Source organism: Cervus canadensis, chromosome 16 (assembly GCF_019320065.1).
Source record: "Cervus canadensis isolate Bull #8, Minnesota chromosome 16, ASM1932006v1, whole genome shotgun sequence".
In the NCBI taxonomy this organism is placed as follows: Eukaryota; Metazoa; Chordata; class Mammalia; order Artiodactyla; family Cervidae; genus Cervus; species Cervus canadensis.
In genome coordinates this window covers 62,439,603-62,452,431 of record NC_057401.1, presented here as the reverse complement: position 1 = coordinate 62,452,431, position 12,829 = coordinate 62,439,603, and the positions used below count along the sequence as shown (strand labels likewise).

Sequence of the window (12,829 nt, the reverse complement as noted above, 5' to 3'; positions counted from 1 at the left end):
CCCGCTCTCCGCCCTGCCAGGCCGGAGTCCTGACCTCCTCCCCGGGCGGGTCCAGCCTGGGCCGGCAGGAGGGGCGCGGAGAGCGCCGCCGGTCGCCCAGATCTGGCAGCAGCGGCCGCTGGGTACAGTCACCTGAAGGAATCCGGCCGGGCTGCTGAGGAAAAAAGCTCAGGGTCCGCAGGCCCCGGCTCCCGCGCCTGCGCACACCGCCTCACGCCGGGGACCAATAAGGAGGCTCGGGCAAAGGAGCTGAGGCCAATCACCGCGCGCCTGGGCGTGGGGCGCCCGCCCCTTCTTGGCTCACGCGCCGGAGGCGTCCTCCGGTGAAGGGCGAGAGTTACGGAGGCCGGCGAGGCTGCGGAGCCGCGTGGGTTGCTGGGACCCCGGCGTGCGCGGAGTCCGGTAGGTATCCAGGCGGGCTGTGGGCTTGGCTGTCCCGGCGTGCGTGGCCTCACACTAGTTCCCCGTCTCGCCGTCCCGCTCTTCAAACGCGGTTCCCGCCTTTCCCGGTGCGTGAGCGTAGGATTCCGCGGCGCTCGTTTTGGGGGCGCCCGGCCAATCAGGTCCTCTCCCTCCAGAGAGGACGCGGCTCCCGCTTCGGGCGCCCTGTCCTCCGCTGTCCCGCACCCTCGTGTTCCTGGGTCTCCCACAGCGGGGCTGGTCAGGGGTGGACCGGCCGGCCACCTTTCCCCTTCGTTGATAAGCGTTTTAATTGTTTTTTTTTTCCCCTCCATCTGCAAAGCTAGACCTTCTTGTGCCAGATCCTAACTCTGAGGGGAAACCGACCCCTCGGAGATCTTGAAGCTGCTCTTTTCACCCTTGCCGTGTGAATTCATGGTCACTTCAGTTGTGTGTTTTGAGGATGTTGCACCAAGTGCAGTTCTTTCCGTCAGCCAACACACAGGAGGCGTGCGTAGGAACCAGACTACCCGAGGTGAAGTCTGGCTCAGCCGCTTACTAGCTGTGTGAACTGGACAACGTGAGATCTCTGTGCTTCGGTTTCCTCATTTCTAAGATGACGTTAAAGTACTTAGTTCATTGTGGTGTTGGGAGAATTAAACATAATATTGCCTGGCAGATGATAGCGATGATTATGATATCCAACCGCTTTTCTGTAACATCTTCGAAATCTCCACACCGTCCTAAAAATAGTTGGAATAATCCTCCCACTCATTAGCGTATGAAATTACCCAGCCTATAAAAACTAACCACACCTAATTTCGCAGCCGCATTCACCCTCTGCAATGGCCCACATTCCATGGAGTGTGCTTCTCTCTGTATCTGAGTAAATCCACTTCTTACCTATCACTTTATGTCTCACTGAATTCATCAAGAACTTGAGCTTCATTAGGTCCTGAAACCAGGTACTGTGGGCTTTGGCTGGGTTGGAGTCCCAGCCACGTGGGTTCAAGTCCCAAGCAGGGTTTTGGCTAGGTTGGAATCCCAGCCAAGTGGGTTGAAGTCCCAGGCAGGGTTTTGGCTAGGTTGCAATCCCAGCCACGTGGGTTGAAGTCCCAAGCAGGGTTTTGGCTGGGTTCGAGTCTGGCCATGTGAGTTTGAGTCGGAATCTGAGGTAAACAGTTTCAATTCTAAGCTCTAGGTTGCAGAGTCACTCTTCTTCTGGTACTTAGGCCTTTTTGCTGTTGTTTGTTTTCATTGGAGTATAGGTGTTGCCTTACCACTATTTTGTGTTAGTTTACAACTTTATTTGTGTTAGTTTCTGCTATACAAGGAAGTGAATCAGATACATGTATACACACATCCTCTCTTCTTTGGATTTCCTTCCGGTTTAGGTCACCACAGAGCCCTGAGTAGAGTTCCCTGTGCTTACAGGAGGTTCTCATTTGTTATTGTTGTTCAGTCACTCAGTCATGTCAGACACTGTGACTCCATGGATTGCAGCACACCAGGTTTCCCCTTCTTTCACCTTCTCCTGGAGTTTGCTCAAACTCATGTCCATTGAGTTGGTGATGCCATCCAACCATCTCATCCTCTGTCATCCCCTTCTCCTTTTGCCTTCAATCTTTCCCAGCATCAGGTTCTTTTCCAATGAGTTGGCTCTTTGCATCAGGTGGCCACAGGATTGGAGCTTCAGTTTCAGCATCAGTCTTTGCAATGAACATTCAGGGTTGAGTTTCTTGAGGATGGACTGGCTGGATCTCCTTGCAGTCCAAGGGACTCTCAAGAGTCTTCTCCAGCACCACAGTTCAAAGGCATCAATTCTTTGGCACTCAACCCTCCTTATGGTCCAAATCTCACATCCATACAAGACTGCTGGAAAAAACCATAGCTTTGACTGTACAGATCTTTGTCGGCAAAGTAATGTCTCTGCTTTTTAATACACTGTCTAGGTTTGTCATAGCTTTTCTTCCAAGGGGCAAACGTCTTTTAATTTTATGGCCACAGTCACTGTCTTTAGTTATCTATTTTATATGTAGTATCAGTAGTGTTTATATGTCAATCCCAGTCTCCCCATCTATCCCACCCCTCCTCCCCCCTTGTTCTCTATGTCTGTGTCTCTGTTCCTGCTTTGCAAATAAGTTCATCTATACCATTTTTTAAATTCCGCATATATGTATTAATATAGGATATTTGTTTTTCTCTCTGATTTACTTCACTCTGTATAGCAGCCTCTAGTTCCATCCAAGTATCTGCAAGTGGCACAATTTTGTTCTTTTTTTACATCTGAGTAACGTGGTACTAATGTTTGAGTGGGAGATGTTTAGTGGGAATGACTCCTTTTGGGTACTCATCCTTAGTTTCATAAGCATTGATGTTGAATGAACTGTGCTCTAATATGTTTGACCACTTTTTTTTTCTTTTTTTTTAGCCTTTTAACATAGTTGTAACTCAAGAGGAGCTGAGAATCTGATGGCATGGCTTTAGTTACCTTACGGAGGAATCTCTGTCACTTATCTGATTTTCGGATACACGGAGCTCTGGCTGCTCTGAAAACTCAGCATGTAAATCATGTTCACAGGACAGTGAAAGAGCATCTGTGTCCGTGGTTCTGGTCGCTGCAGCCTGGGCCCATCAGAGTCCGGTTCCATCATGCCCATTGTAAGAAGTTTCATTCAGAAAACGGAAATGACCTCCATCCAGTTGGGGAGCCAGGGTTCTCTCAAGTACACAACTGGGACAGATTTGAGCACAATGTTAAAAATGTGGACGAACAGACGTTTTACAGGAAAATAAACAGCTTCACTTCATCAGGAGAAGTCTTACATTTTATAAGCACACTGGAGACTTTGCCTGATACTATGATGGCAGAAGCCTTACGTCGGATTTGTGAAGTGGAAAAAAAAAATCAAAGGTTGCCGAAAGAAATACTGGAGAGTAGTGCTTTTCAAGCTTTGTGTGATCGGTTTGGACGGGATCCCTCGAATCTGTCAAATGCGGGTTTGGTGACTGCTTTTCAAGCCCTGACTCTGTTGTATGGGGATGCCCAGAGTCACTTGCTGATGAACCTGGAGGCAGAATGCCAGCATCGTCTTGAAAGGGGCGGCCTGGACGTTCACAGTCTTTGTATTCTGGGGGAAAGTCTGATTAAACTGCACGGTCCAGGTTGTTCGACGCTAGACCTGATCATATATCAACTGCAAGGGGAAAGTTTGGAAACATTTACCCCCGAGGATATTGTGACCCTTTACAGACTACTGCAGGCGAGTCCTGAAAAAGCAGACCAACAGCAGAAGTTCTTAAATAAGATCAATCACTTTTCTCTATCACTAGTTTCCAACCTGAGTCCTAAATTGATGAGCCAGATGCTCACTGCCCTAGTGGTCCTTGATCAGACTCGGGCACTTCCCCTGGTTATCAAGCTGAGTAAATACGTCGTGCGGCACATCGCTCGTTTCACTAGTGAAGAGCTCAGAAAGGTCTTAGAGGCATTCATATACTTTGGGCACAGTGACAGATTCTTTACAGAAACCCTGGAGCAGCATGTCGCTTCACTGTGTCTCACTCTGGATCCTGAGCTTGTCAGCAGAGTCATGGAGTACTGCAGCAGAAAGCTGATCCTTTCAGAACCCATCTTCAATGCAGTGGCAGAAACTTTTGTTTGTCAAACAGAAAAATTTTCACCTAGTCAAACTGCCGAGTTAATTGAGCCATTTGGAAAACTCAACTATCTGCCACCAAATGCTTCTGCTTTATTTAGAAAGCTAGAAAACATGCTGTTAACCCACTTCAATCATTTTCCCCCAAAAACACTGCTGAAGCTTCTCCATTCATGTTCACTTATTGAGTGCCATCCGGTCAACTTTATGGCCAAGATATTCAGCCCATATTTTCTCCAGCGGCTTCAAGGTGAGTTGGTTATAACTTCTGAGAGTAGGAAACTTAGCATTTGAACTTGATGTTTTCAAGTCACATATATAGCTTTTTTTTTTTTTTTTTGAGACGGAGATGGCAACCCACTCCAGTATTCTTGCCTGAAAAATCCCACAGACAAAGGAGCCTGATGGGCTACCCCTCTAAAGAGTTAGACACAACTGAGTGACTAAGCACACACACACAGCATGTACCTTTTTTATTGAGCCTTTATTTTTTCTTCCACTATGATCTGAAGAAGAGATCTGAAGTTGCAGGTGCTAACATAAACACAAGGTTAAAGACTGGTAGAACATTGCTTGGAGAGATAAAGCATTTTTGAGTAAACGGACTCTGCTGCCCTAGCTGAGAAACTGAATCTTCTTGTAGAGATCTGGTGATGACAATGGCAGTATCATAATAACATGTAAGGAGCTTTGATGACAGCAGTTGTATCACTCTTTTTCCTTTAACTGGCCGCATGTGGAACTTCCCTGACCAGGGATCAAACACATGCCCCCTGCAGTGGAAGCCTGGGGTCTTACCCACTTAACCACCAGGGACATCCTGTCCTTTTTTTGAGAGATGTTCATCTTAATTCAAGACCACCCAAATCTGTAAGAATCTAGATCTCCATAGGTAAAAGGAATCCCCACTAATTCTAATTCTAACATGTATTTGTCACTTTTAATTATATTCTCCAGTTAGGAGCTTGCATTCTTGAAAGCCAGAATGAGATTTCATTGAGATGACAGGCAGGAAGGCATCATTAATTCTAACAAGTTATTTCCCTAGTGTCATTTAAAGGTATCTTATTAGAGTGAATTAATTAACATTGTTGTGGTTCAGTTGCTCAGTCATGTCCAACTCTTTGAGACCCCATGGACTGCTGCACGCCAGGTTTCCCTGTCCTTCACCATCTCCCGAAATTTGCTCAAACTCGTGTCCTTTGAGTCCGTGATGCCATCCAGCCATCTCATTCTCTGTCATCGCCTTCTCCTCCCGCCTTCAATCTTTCCCAGCATCAGGGTCTTTTCCAGTGAGTCGGCTCTTCGCCTCAGGTGGCCAAAGTATTGGAGCTTCAGCTTCAGCATCAATCCTTCCAATGAATATTCAGGACTGATTCCTTTAGGATTGACTGGTTTGATCTCCTCGCGGTCCAAGGGACTCTCAAGACTCTTCTCCAGCACCACAGTTCAAAAGCATCAGTTCTTTAGTGCTCAGTGCTTCTTTATGGTCACAATTAACGTTGTGCATTCTGGCTGTTCTTTCTCTGATTGCACACACCAAAGTTCAAACTTAACTCTGACTGAGATGCTTTGTGTTTCAGGTGAAGAGTCCTATTTGGACAGACTGAGCCTAGCGCAACTGACCCAACTCTTCTTAACCTCGATTCTGGAATGCCCATTCTATAAGGTAAAAGCATGAGCTCATTGCTTTATTTCCCTACAGGGATGGGTTTCTTTGCTTCCTTCTTCCCCTCCACCACTGCTCCCATTAACCCCCCACCCCCAGTCATCTTTTAAGTTCCTTCTCTTTTGAGCTGAGTAACCGCTTTAAAAAACAGAGTTTTCATTCACTTGGAGTCAGTTACTACCAGGTAGACTTTTTTCTAGTAATTCCACCCGTCGTGGATGGACTTACAGGCCTTTTCCAATACTTGTCTTGATCAGCCGTGCTGTCATAAACATGCATACATACCCTTTCATACTGAAGCCTTCTTGTTGTTTTAATCTAAAGACTAGGTTCCTGACCATGGGATGTTGCTGTTCAGTTGCTCAGTCGTGTCCGACTCTTTGCGACCCCATGGGCTGCCCGCCAGGCTTCCCTGTCCTTCCCCATCTCCCGGAGCTTGCTCAGACTCCTGTCCATTGAGTCAGTGATGCCGTCCAACCACCTCGTCCTCTGGATGGCTGGATTGATTTTCGGCAAACACTGATGGATTTATTTCCCCCTAATAGTTGTAGATGCCTCATTTCACCAGCAGTGAATGAAAGTGACTTGTCTCCCTCCATTTCTGTCACAGTATGTTCTTAGCGCCTTTAATTTTGTCATTCGACTCAATGAAATGTCATGTCACATGCTTCAGTTGCATTTTAATGAACAGTAATGAAGTTGAACATATTTTCACGTGTTTATTGGTCATTTACATTTGCTGTGAATTGCCTCGTTATGCCTTAATTCTTATTTCTTAGGGTTGTTTGTCTTTTTTGTTTTGTTTTTTTGTCCTAGTGAAAGTGAAAGTCACTCAGTCATGTCCAACTCTTTGCAGCCCCATGGACTGTATAGAATTCTCCAGGCCAGAAACTGGAGTTGGTAGCCTTTCCCTTCAGGGGATCTTCCCAATCCAGGGATCAAACCCAGGTCTCCCACATTGCAGGCAGATTCTTTATCAGCTGAGCTATCAGGGAAGCCCTAGAACACATTGTAAAAGACATTAACTATTATGTGTGTTGCACATATGTTCTCCTGGTTTGTTGTTTTAAATTTTTTTAGTTTCAATTTAATATTGTTTATGCCTTTTTGCTACACAGAAATTTTTGTTTTCTATTGTCAAATCAGTTCATTTTTTTATGGCTGCTGGGTTTCCTGTGTTGTTTTTGAATATTTTGTGACTCCTAAGGTAGTATAAATATTTTACTGAACTTAAAAGATACTATTTTCCTATTACATTTAGATCTTTAATCTACTTGAAGTTGATTAAAGTCTGTAATGTGTGGCAGAACTGTAGCTTATTTCTTTTCCAGATGGATAACCAATTTCTAGCACCATTACATAGCTTTCCTTTTCTTACTAAATTGAAATGTCAGCTCTATCACATTTTCCACTATTGAAAACTCAGTTGGGTGGCCTCAAGCCCCTTAAAGTGGTTCTAAGAGCTCTAGGAATATTTCTTGAGCTGGCTTGCTTTCTTTGTCTTCCTTCCTTCCATCCTTTTTTTCTTCTTGTGACCATTGACTACATTTAAAACACATTTAAAAGATATTTTGAATTATTGGTCTTGAACTATAACAGGAATGTTTGGCATTGTCTCATTGGCAGCAACATGGATGGGCCTAGAGAGTGTCATACTGAGTGAAGTCAGAGAAGGAGAGATGTCGTATGATAGCCCTTATATGTGGAATCTAAAAGGAACGATACAGATGGACTGACTTACAAAACAGAGACTCAGAGTATGAACTTATGGTTGCCAAGGGAAGGTTAAGGGGAAGGGATAGTTAGGGAGTTTGGGTTGGAGATGTACACACTGCTGTGTTTAAAATGGATAACCAGCCAGGGATAGCACAGGGAACTCTGCTCAATGTTATGTGGCGGCCTGGAGGGGAGGGGAGCTTGGGGGAGAATGGATACTTGTATGTACATGGCTGAGTCCCTTACCAGTTCACCTGAAACCATTGCAGCACTGTTTGTTAAATCAGCCAAACCCCAGTTCAAAATGAAACGTTTTTTATAAAAAGAATATTTGGTATTGCCATTTTGAAAAAGGTATTTGTGCTAAATCTTAGAGACACATCCTGCCTATAAAGTAATTTTGGGTCAGATTTTTATACTCAGGTAGCATTCATTTTATTCTCTGGTTTTGTATCTTATTTTTCTTTTTCACGTATGCACATACATTTTTAGGGTCCAAAACTTCTTCCTAAGTTTCAAGTGAAATCCTTTCTTACTCCGTGCTCTTCCCTGGAGACCCCCATGGATTTTCACCTTTATAAATCTGTGATGATTGGACTGATCGACCTGTTAGGAGCAAGACTGTATTTTGCTTCAAAAGTGTTAACACCCTATTGCTACACAATAGGTAAGTAGTAGGGAGTTTTGTTGGTAACTAAACCTTGGCATACAGTCCTCTGATGGAACACGTAGGGCTTAGTAACCGCCACTGGTCTGGAAACAAAGTGGAGCTGGTCCTTCACTGAAGGCAAATGGGAACAGGGGTGGGCAGTAGGGATGAAGGGTCAGGACTCTGGGTGGAGTCCTGCAGGTTAGCCTCATGCAGCAGAATGTCTTTGGACATCCTTTCGGGGCATTCATTCTAGAGGAATAGTGACCCAAAGTAAACAAACGAAGTAGCTCAGACTAATACCCGGGACACAGTAAGTACTCAGTAATTGTCAGCTGTTCTTGTCCTCTCGGGGCTGCCCAGGCGGCTCGGAGGTGAAGAACCCTCCCGCCAATGCAGGAAATGCGGATCTGATCCCTGGCTCGGGAAGATCCCCTGGGGAAGGAAATGGCAGCCCACTCCAGTATTCTTGCCTGGAAAATTCCACGCAAGGACAGAGAAGCCTGGTGGGCTGCAGTCCCTGGGGTCACGAGGAGTCAGACACAACTGAGCACGCGAGCACTTGTCCTCTAGGCTGCTGTCCAATACAGTAGCCGCACATGCTGGTCGCTGTATAAATTTAAACCAGTTACAGTCTTAAAAATTCATCGTTCAGGTCCCCAGGTGCACTAGCCACCCTTCAAGTGCTCCGTACCTGGTATAAGTGTTTCCATCATCGCTGAAAGTTTTGCTGGACGGCACTGCCTAGAGAGTCAAGGGCCTTCTCCTTTCACACTGTTGCGTCGAGGACAATCAGCTCAAAGAGGACAGTGGGCTTCACACGGTCACCTCTCACTCCCCTCCTTCATGAGCTGCTTTTACAGGGAAGGACGGGGAGGCTGCATGCCCAGGGCCCACGCGTCAGGGTTCTGGCTGCCTCACCCACCCCTGGGGCACGGGGGCGCGGGGACGCTGGGTGCCAGTTGTGTAGGATCGTCTTCACTGTTCCCACCATCTGTTACCGAGAGACTGAAAGTGTGTGTGCTTCACGTCATGCCCCAGGGACCCGGAGGGCCCCCTCCTTGTTCGAGTTCAGGGGAGCCCTCTTAGTTTACCTTGATGTGGTTGGGCAAAGCTCTGATTAAATTAAAGTTCTCACCGTTGTCTGGTGTGGTTGTTACTTTGCAGCCTTCTGCCCAGTTGATAAACGCAGTGCGGAAGAAATCAAAACAGCCAGAAGGGAAGGAAGCTAGTGTTTGTGAGGGTATCACACGAAGACTTTTTCCTTTCTTCTCTCACCAGATGTTGAAATTAAATTAGATCAAGACGGATTTGTATTACCATTTACAATTGATGAAGATGTACATAAAAGGTAAAGAAAACCGTTGTGGTCTGTACGTTACGAGACTTGTCCAGGTTAATACACAAGGATTGTTTCTTAAGAAAGTGGAAAAAGAAGACATAGTTCTGGAGATAAACACTATGGCATACCAGTTTTAGAAATTCCTTGTAACAGTTTGTGAACCTTGATGTTGATAAAGTTGAGTGCTTTTTTCATCAGATAATTGGATGACAGTCATGAGTCATTTGAAAACAGTATGGGCACAAAGGCATGGCCAAATCCCAAATAAACTCTGGCAACTAAAACTATATGAATATTTTGGATTGTTATAAAAATGAAGTTCCTCTCTCCTGTTCCGTTTTTTAGAGTAGCACTGTGCATTGATGGTCCAAAAAGGTTTTGTCTGAATAGCAAACACTTACTGGGGAAGGAGGCTACTAAACAAAGACACCTGCGCTTGCTTGGTTATCAAGTTGTCCAGGTACGGTTTTGCCTTTTTTTTTTTCCCCCAAAAGCCATTTCTAGTTCAGATTTGCTTTTTCCAGGGTACTAAATGGTGTGTCAGCTCAATGGACCAAGACTAATGTCTAGTTAAATGCCAACTTTGTTCATTACGCTCATCTCCTGATTGGTACTTTGAAACACGGTTTTTAAACTTGTTTTCCAAAAGTGAGACATCCCTAAATTCTATATAAGCTATGTTTTACTTTGCTTTTAGAATTGCTAGATTATTAGACTATTTTAATTTCCCTTGATATAATGAATAAAATGGACAAGATGGCCCATTAAAACCAGGACCTTCTTTGTTTAAGACTCTTACTTGTCTTTACATTGAGGATCGCTCAGCAGGGTCTTAAGTGAGCAGTCACCATGCATGTAATGGAGGTTCCTGTCCCCAAGCTGTCTACCACCCTGCTCTCTGCTTTCCTGTGTGGTTACTTTTTTCCACTCTGTCTTGTACATACCCAGATTAATTTTTCTAAAACAAATCATTGCCAGTGTGCTCAGAAACCTTCCTTGTTTCCTTACCGCTTATGGGATAAAGTCAAACTCCTCTGCATCTCAACGTTCCAGACGCTCCGTGGTCTTGCCTGCAGCCAGGCTGTCTGCTCGAAGCTCAGCGGTCTCCCTTCTGGCCTTTCTCCCTCGCCCAGGCTACTCAGGTGGTCCCACCTCTCGGAGGGTCCCAGTTCTAGTCCTTCATAACTCGCAGTGAGGTCGACCTCTCACCCTAATGTAAAGTGTCAGAAACTCCCTCTCAGTACTAAAGCATGATGTTCACTGTATTTTCTGCTTATTTTTTGTATTTATTGCATATTTTAAGTTGGTACCTGATTTGTAGGCTCCTTGGGGACAAGGATCATGTTTAGTGCTTGTCCGGTCACCCCTCTCAGCGCTGGCAGCACCCTCACAGGCTCTGGGCACACGGGACACGTGAGCCGGTTGTGATGCCCTCCCCCCAGGAGCCGACATTCCACCGTGGGGGTGGGCGTGACGGACAGACAGGGTACCCTGAAGCCAAGGTGATTTCAGATTATGCAGGATCATGATGGCTTTCTTTTCTTCTCTTCACAGATACCCTATTATGAGATCGAGATGGTAAAATCAAGACTGGAATTAGTGGCCTATTTACAAGGAAAACTATTTTCTCAAAACTCAGGTGGTCATTGGTAATAAGAATGAATATGGACTTATGAGCTCACACAGTGAAAGAACTTGCGAATTAGCCATTTATTTATGGAATGATCTGGAAAGGGTCTCTTGTTTCCTTGTACTACGTATACACTTTTGTTGTTCAGTCACGAAATCGGGTCCGATTCTTTGCAACCCCATGGACTGTGGCACTCCAGGCTTCCCTGTCCTTCACCATCTCCCGGAGTTTTGCTCAAACTCATTGAGTCAGTGATGCCGTCAAACCATCTCATCTTCTGCTGCCCCCTTCTCCTGCCCTCAATCTTTCCCAGCATCAAGATCTTTTCCAATGAGCCAGTTCTTCACATCAGGTGGCCAAAGTATTGCAGTTTCAGCATCAGTCCTTCCCATGAATATGCAGGGTGAACTTCCTTGAGGATTGACTGGATTGATCTCCTTGCTGGCCAAAGACACTCAAGAGTCTTCTCCAACACCACAGTTCAAAAGCATCAATTCTTCAGAACTCAGTCTTCTTTATGGTCCAACTGTCACATCCATACATGACTACTGGAAAAACCATAGCTTTGACAGCATGGACCTTTGTTGGCAAGGTGATGTCTTTGCTTTTTAATACGCTGTCTAGGTTTGTCATAGTTTTCCTTCGAAGGAGCAAGCATCTTTTAATTTTGTGGCTGCACTCGCCATCAGCAGTGATTTTGGAGCCCCCCAAAATAAAACCTGCCACTGTTTCCATTGTTTCCCCATCTGTTTGCCATGAAGTGATGGAACCTGATGCCGTGATCTTAGTCTTTTCAATGTTGAGTTTTAAGCACTTACCAGTAGCAAATTTAAAATTAATCTTTATTTAATACTAGTATCATAGATACTTTTATACATCAAACAGAACTGATCAAGTACAATAAAGGAGTGAGTAAATGTCATTATATTTTTTTAAGTCTTGTGTCTTGTGATGGTTATCTGCTAACTGAAAATATTTTGAGAAACTTTTACTTGCTCTTCTAACAAATGTAAGAAATTTTATCTCCTATTTTTTTCTTTTGTATTTTATTAGAGGAAGTAATATATGGTAAGAAAAGGAGCAAGGAAAATAGGTGTGCATATGAACATATAGAATTATAGATTTACGCAGAAGTAATCCTTTAGTTAATAAAATTTTGTATTGGTATGTGAGCCTTTTTTTCATAAAGGTATAAAGATGTGAAAAAGACAACTTAAGCAGGGTTGGGGGGTATTTGGAGGGAGAAACTTCTAAGTTTAGCATGGCTTCAAATTACCTAGTTCACTGTGTATGCTTCATTGTCCCATTATGGTGAGTTATAAGTTTTGGGGGATAAGAAAGGTTCAGCGTGTGCTTTGGCCAGGGGGTTGGGGGGTAGGGATCTCCACACACCACCAAACTGCTTCAGCACCTGCCGAAGGTCCTACAGTTGAACTCTGTTCTGACAGTGTCTGCCTGGAGAGAGCTCCAGATCCCACAGGTGGAAGGCTCAGGCCCACAAGACTGTCCCCTCACCCCCACCCTTTCACATGCTGGTCACAAACAAGTCCAGGTTGTCACATGACCCGACCAACTGTCTATAGGTCAGAGGTTCCAATAACCCCCCTCCTTCAGTTCAGTTCAGTTCAGTCGCTCAGTCATGTCTGACTTTTTGCAACCCCATGGACTGCAGCATGCTAGGTTCTCCTGTCCTCTACTGTCTCCCGGAGTGTGCTCAACCTCATGTCCATTGAGTCGGTGATGCCATCCAACCATCTCATCCTCT

General features: G+C 45.1%; 2 protein-coding genes across 9 annotated transcripts in view; one reads left to right on the top strand and one right to left on the bottom strand.

Moving 5' to 3' along the window:
* Positions 1-211, bottom strand: part of MTRR (5-methyltetrahydrofolate-homocysteine methyltransferase reductase) — a 33,012-nt gene extending 32,801 nt beyond the window's left edge. For 4 of the 5 annotated variants that reach the window (XR_006273367.1, XM_043488812.1, XM_043488818.1 and 1 more), the window contains exon 1: positions 35-194. The gene's annotated coding sequence lies outside the window, so the exon portion shown is untranslated. Of the gene's footprint in view, positions 1-34 lie in introns of all 5 variants that reach the window. The other variant, XM_043488813.1, reaches the window with a different exon arrangement.
* Positions 212-309: 98 nt separating this feature from the next.
* Positions 310-11,323, top strand: FASTKD3 (FAST kinase domains 3). 4 transcript variants are annotated; one of them, XM_043489081.1, is made up of 7 exons: positions 310-402; positions 2,844-4,308; positions 5,642-5,727; positions 7,936-8,110; positions 9,374-9,443; positions 9,780-9,894; positions 10,989-11,323. In XM_043489081.1, the coding sequence occupies exons 2-7, from the start codon at positions 2,877-2,879 to the stop codon at positions 11,085-11,087; spliced, it is 1,977 nt and encodes a 658-aa protein (XP_043345016.1). In that variant the 5' UTR covers positions 310-402; positions 2,844-2,876; the 3' UTR covers positions 11,088-11,323. The 4 variants fall into 4 exon arrangements, 3 of the variants coding, with proteins under 3 accessions (XP_043345016.1, XP_043345014.1, XP_043345017.1); XM_043489079.1 differs by having other exon boundaries at positions 319-402; positions 2,831-4,308; XR_006273430.1 differs by lacking the exon at positions 10,989-11,323 and having other exon boundaries at positions 319-402; positions 2,831-4,308; positions 9,260-9,443; positions 9,780-9,856.
* The last annotated feature ends 1,506 nt before the right edge of the window (positions 11,324-12,829 follow it).

Coding starts and splice junctions, on each gene's coding strand:
- FASTKD3 (XM_043489081.1), top strand. CDS start 2,877: ATGGCTTTAGTTACCTTACGGAGGAATCTCTGTCACTTATCTGATTTT. Junction 4,309..5,641: donor TTTTCTCCAGCGGCTTCAAG/GTGAGTTGGTTA, acceptor TTTGTGTTTCAG/GTGAAGAGTCCTATTTGGAC. Junction 8,111..9,373: donor ACCCTATTGCTACACAATAG/GTAAGTAGTAGG, acceptor TTCTCTCACCAG/ATGTTGAAATTAAATTAGAT.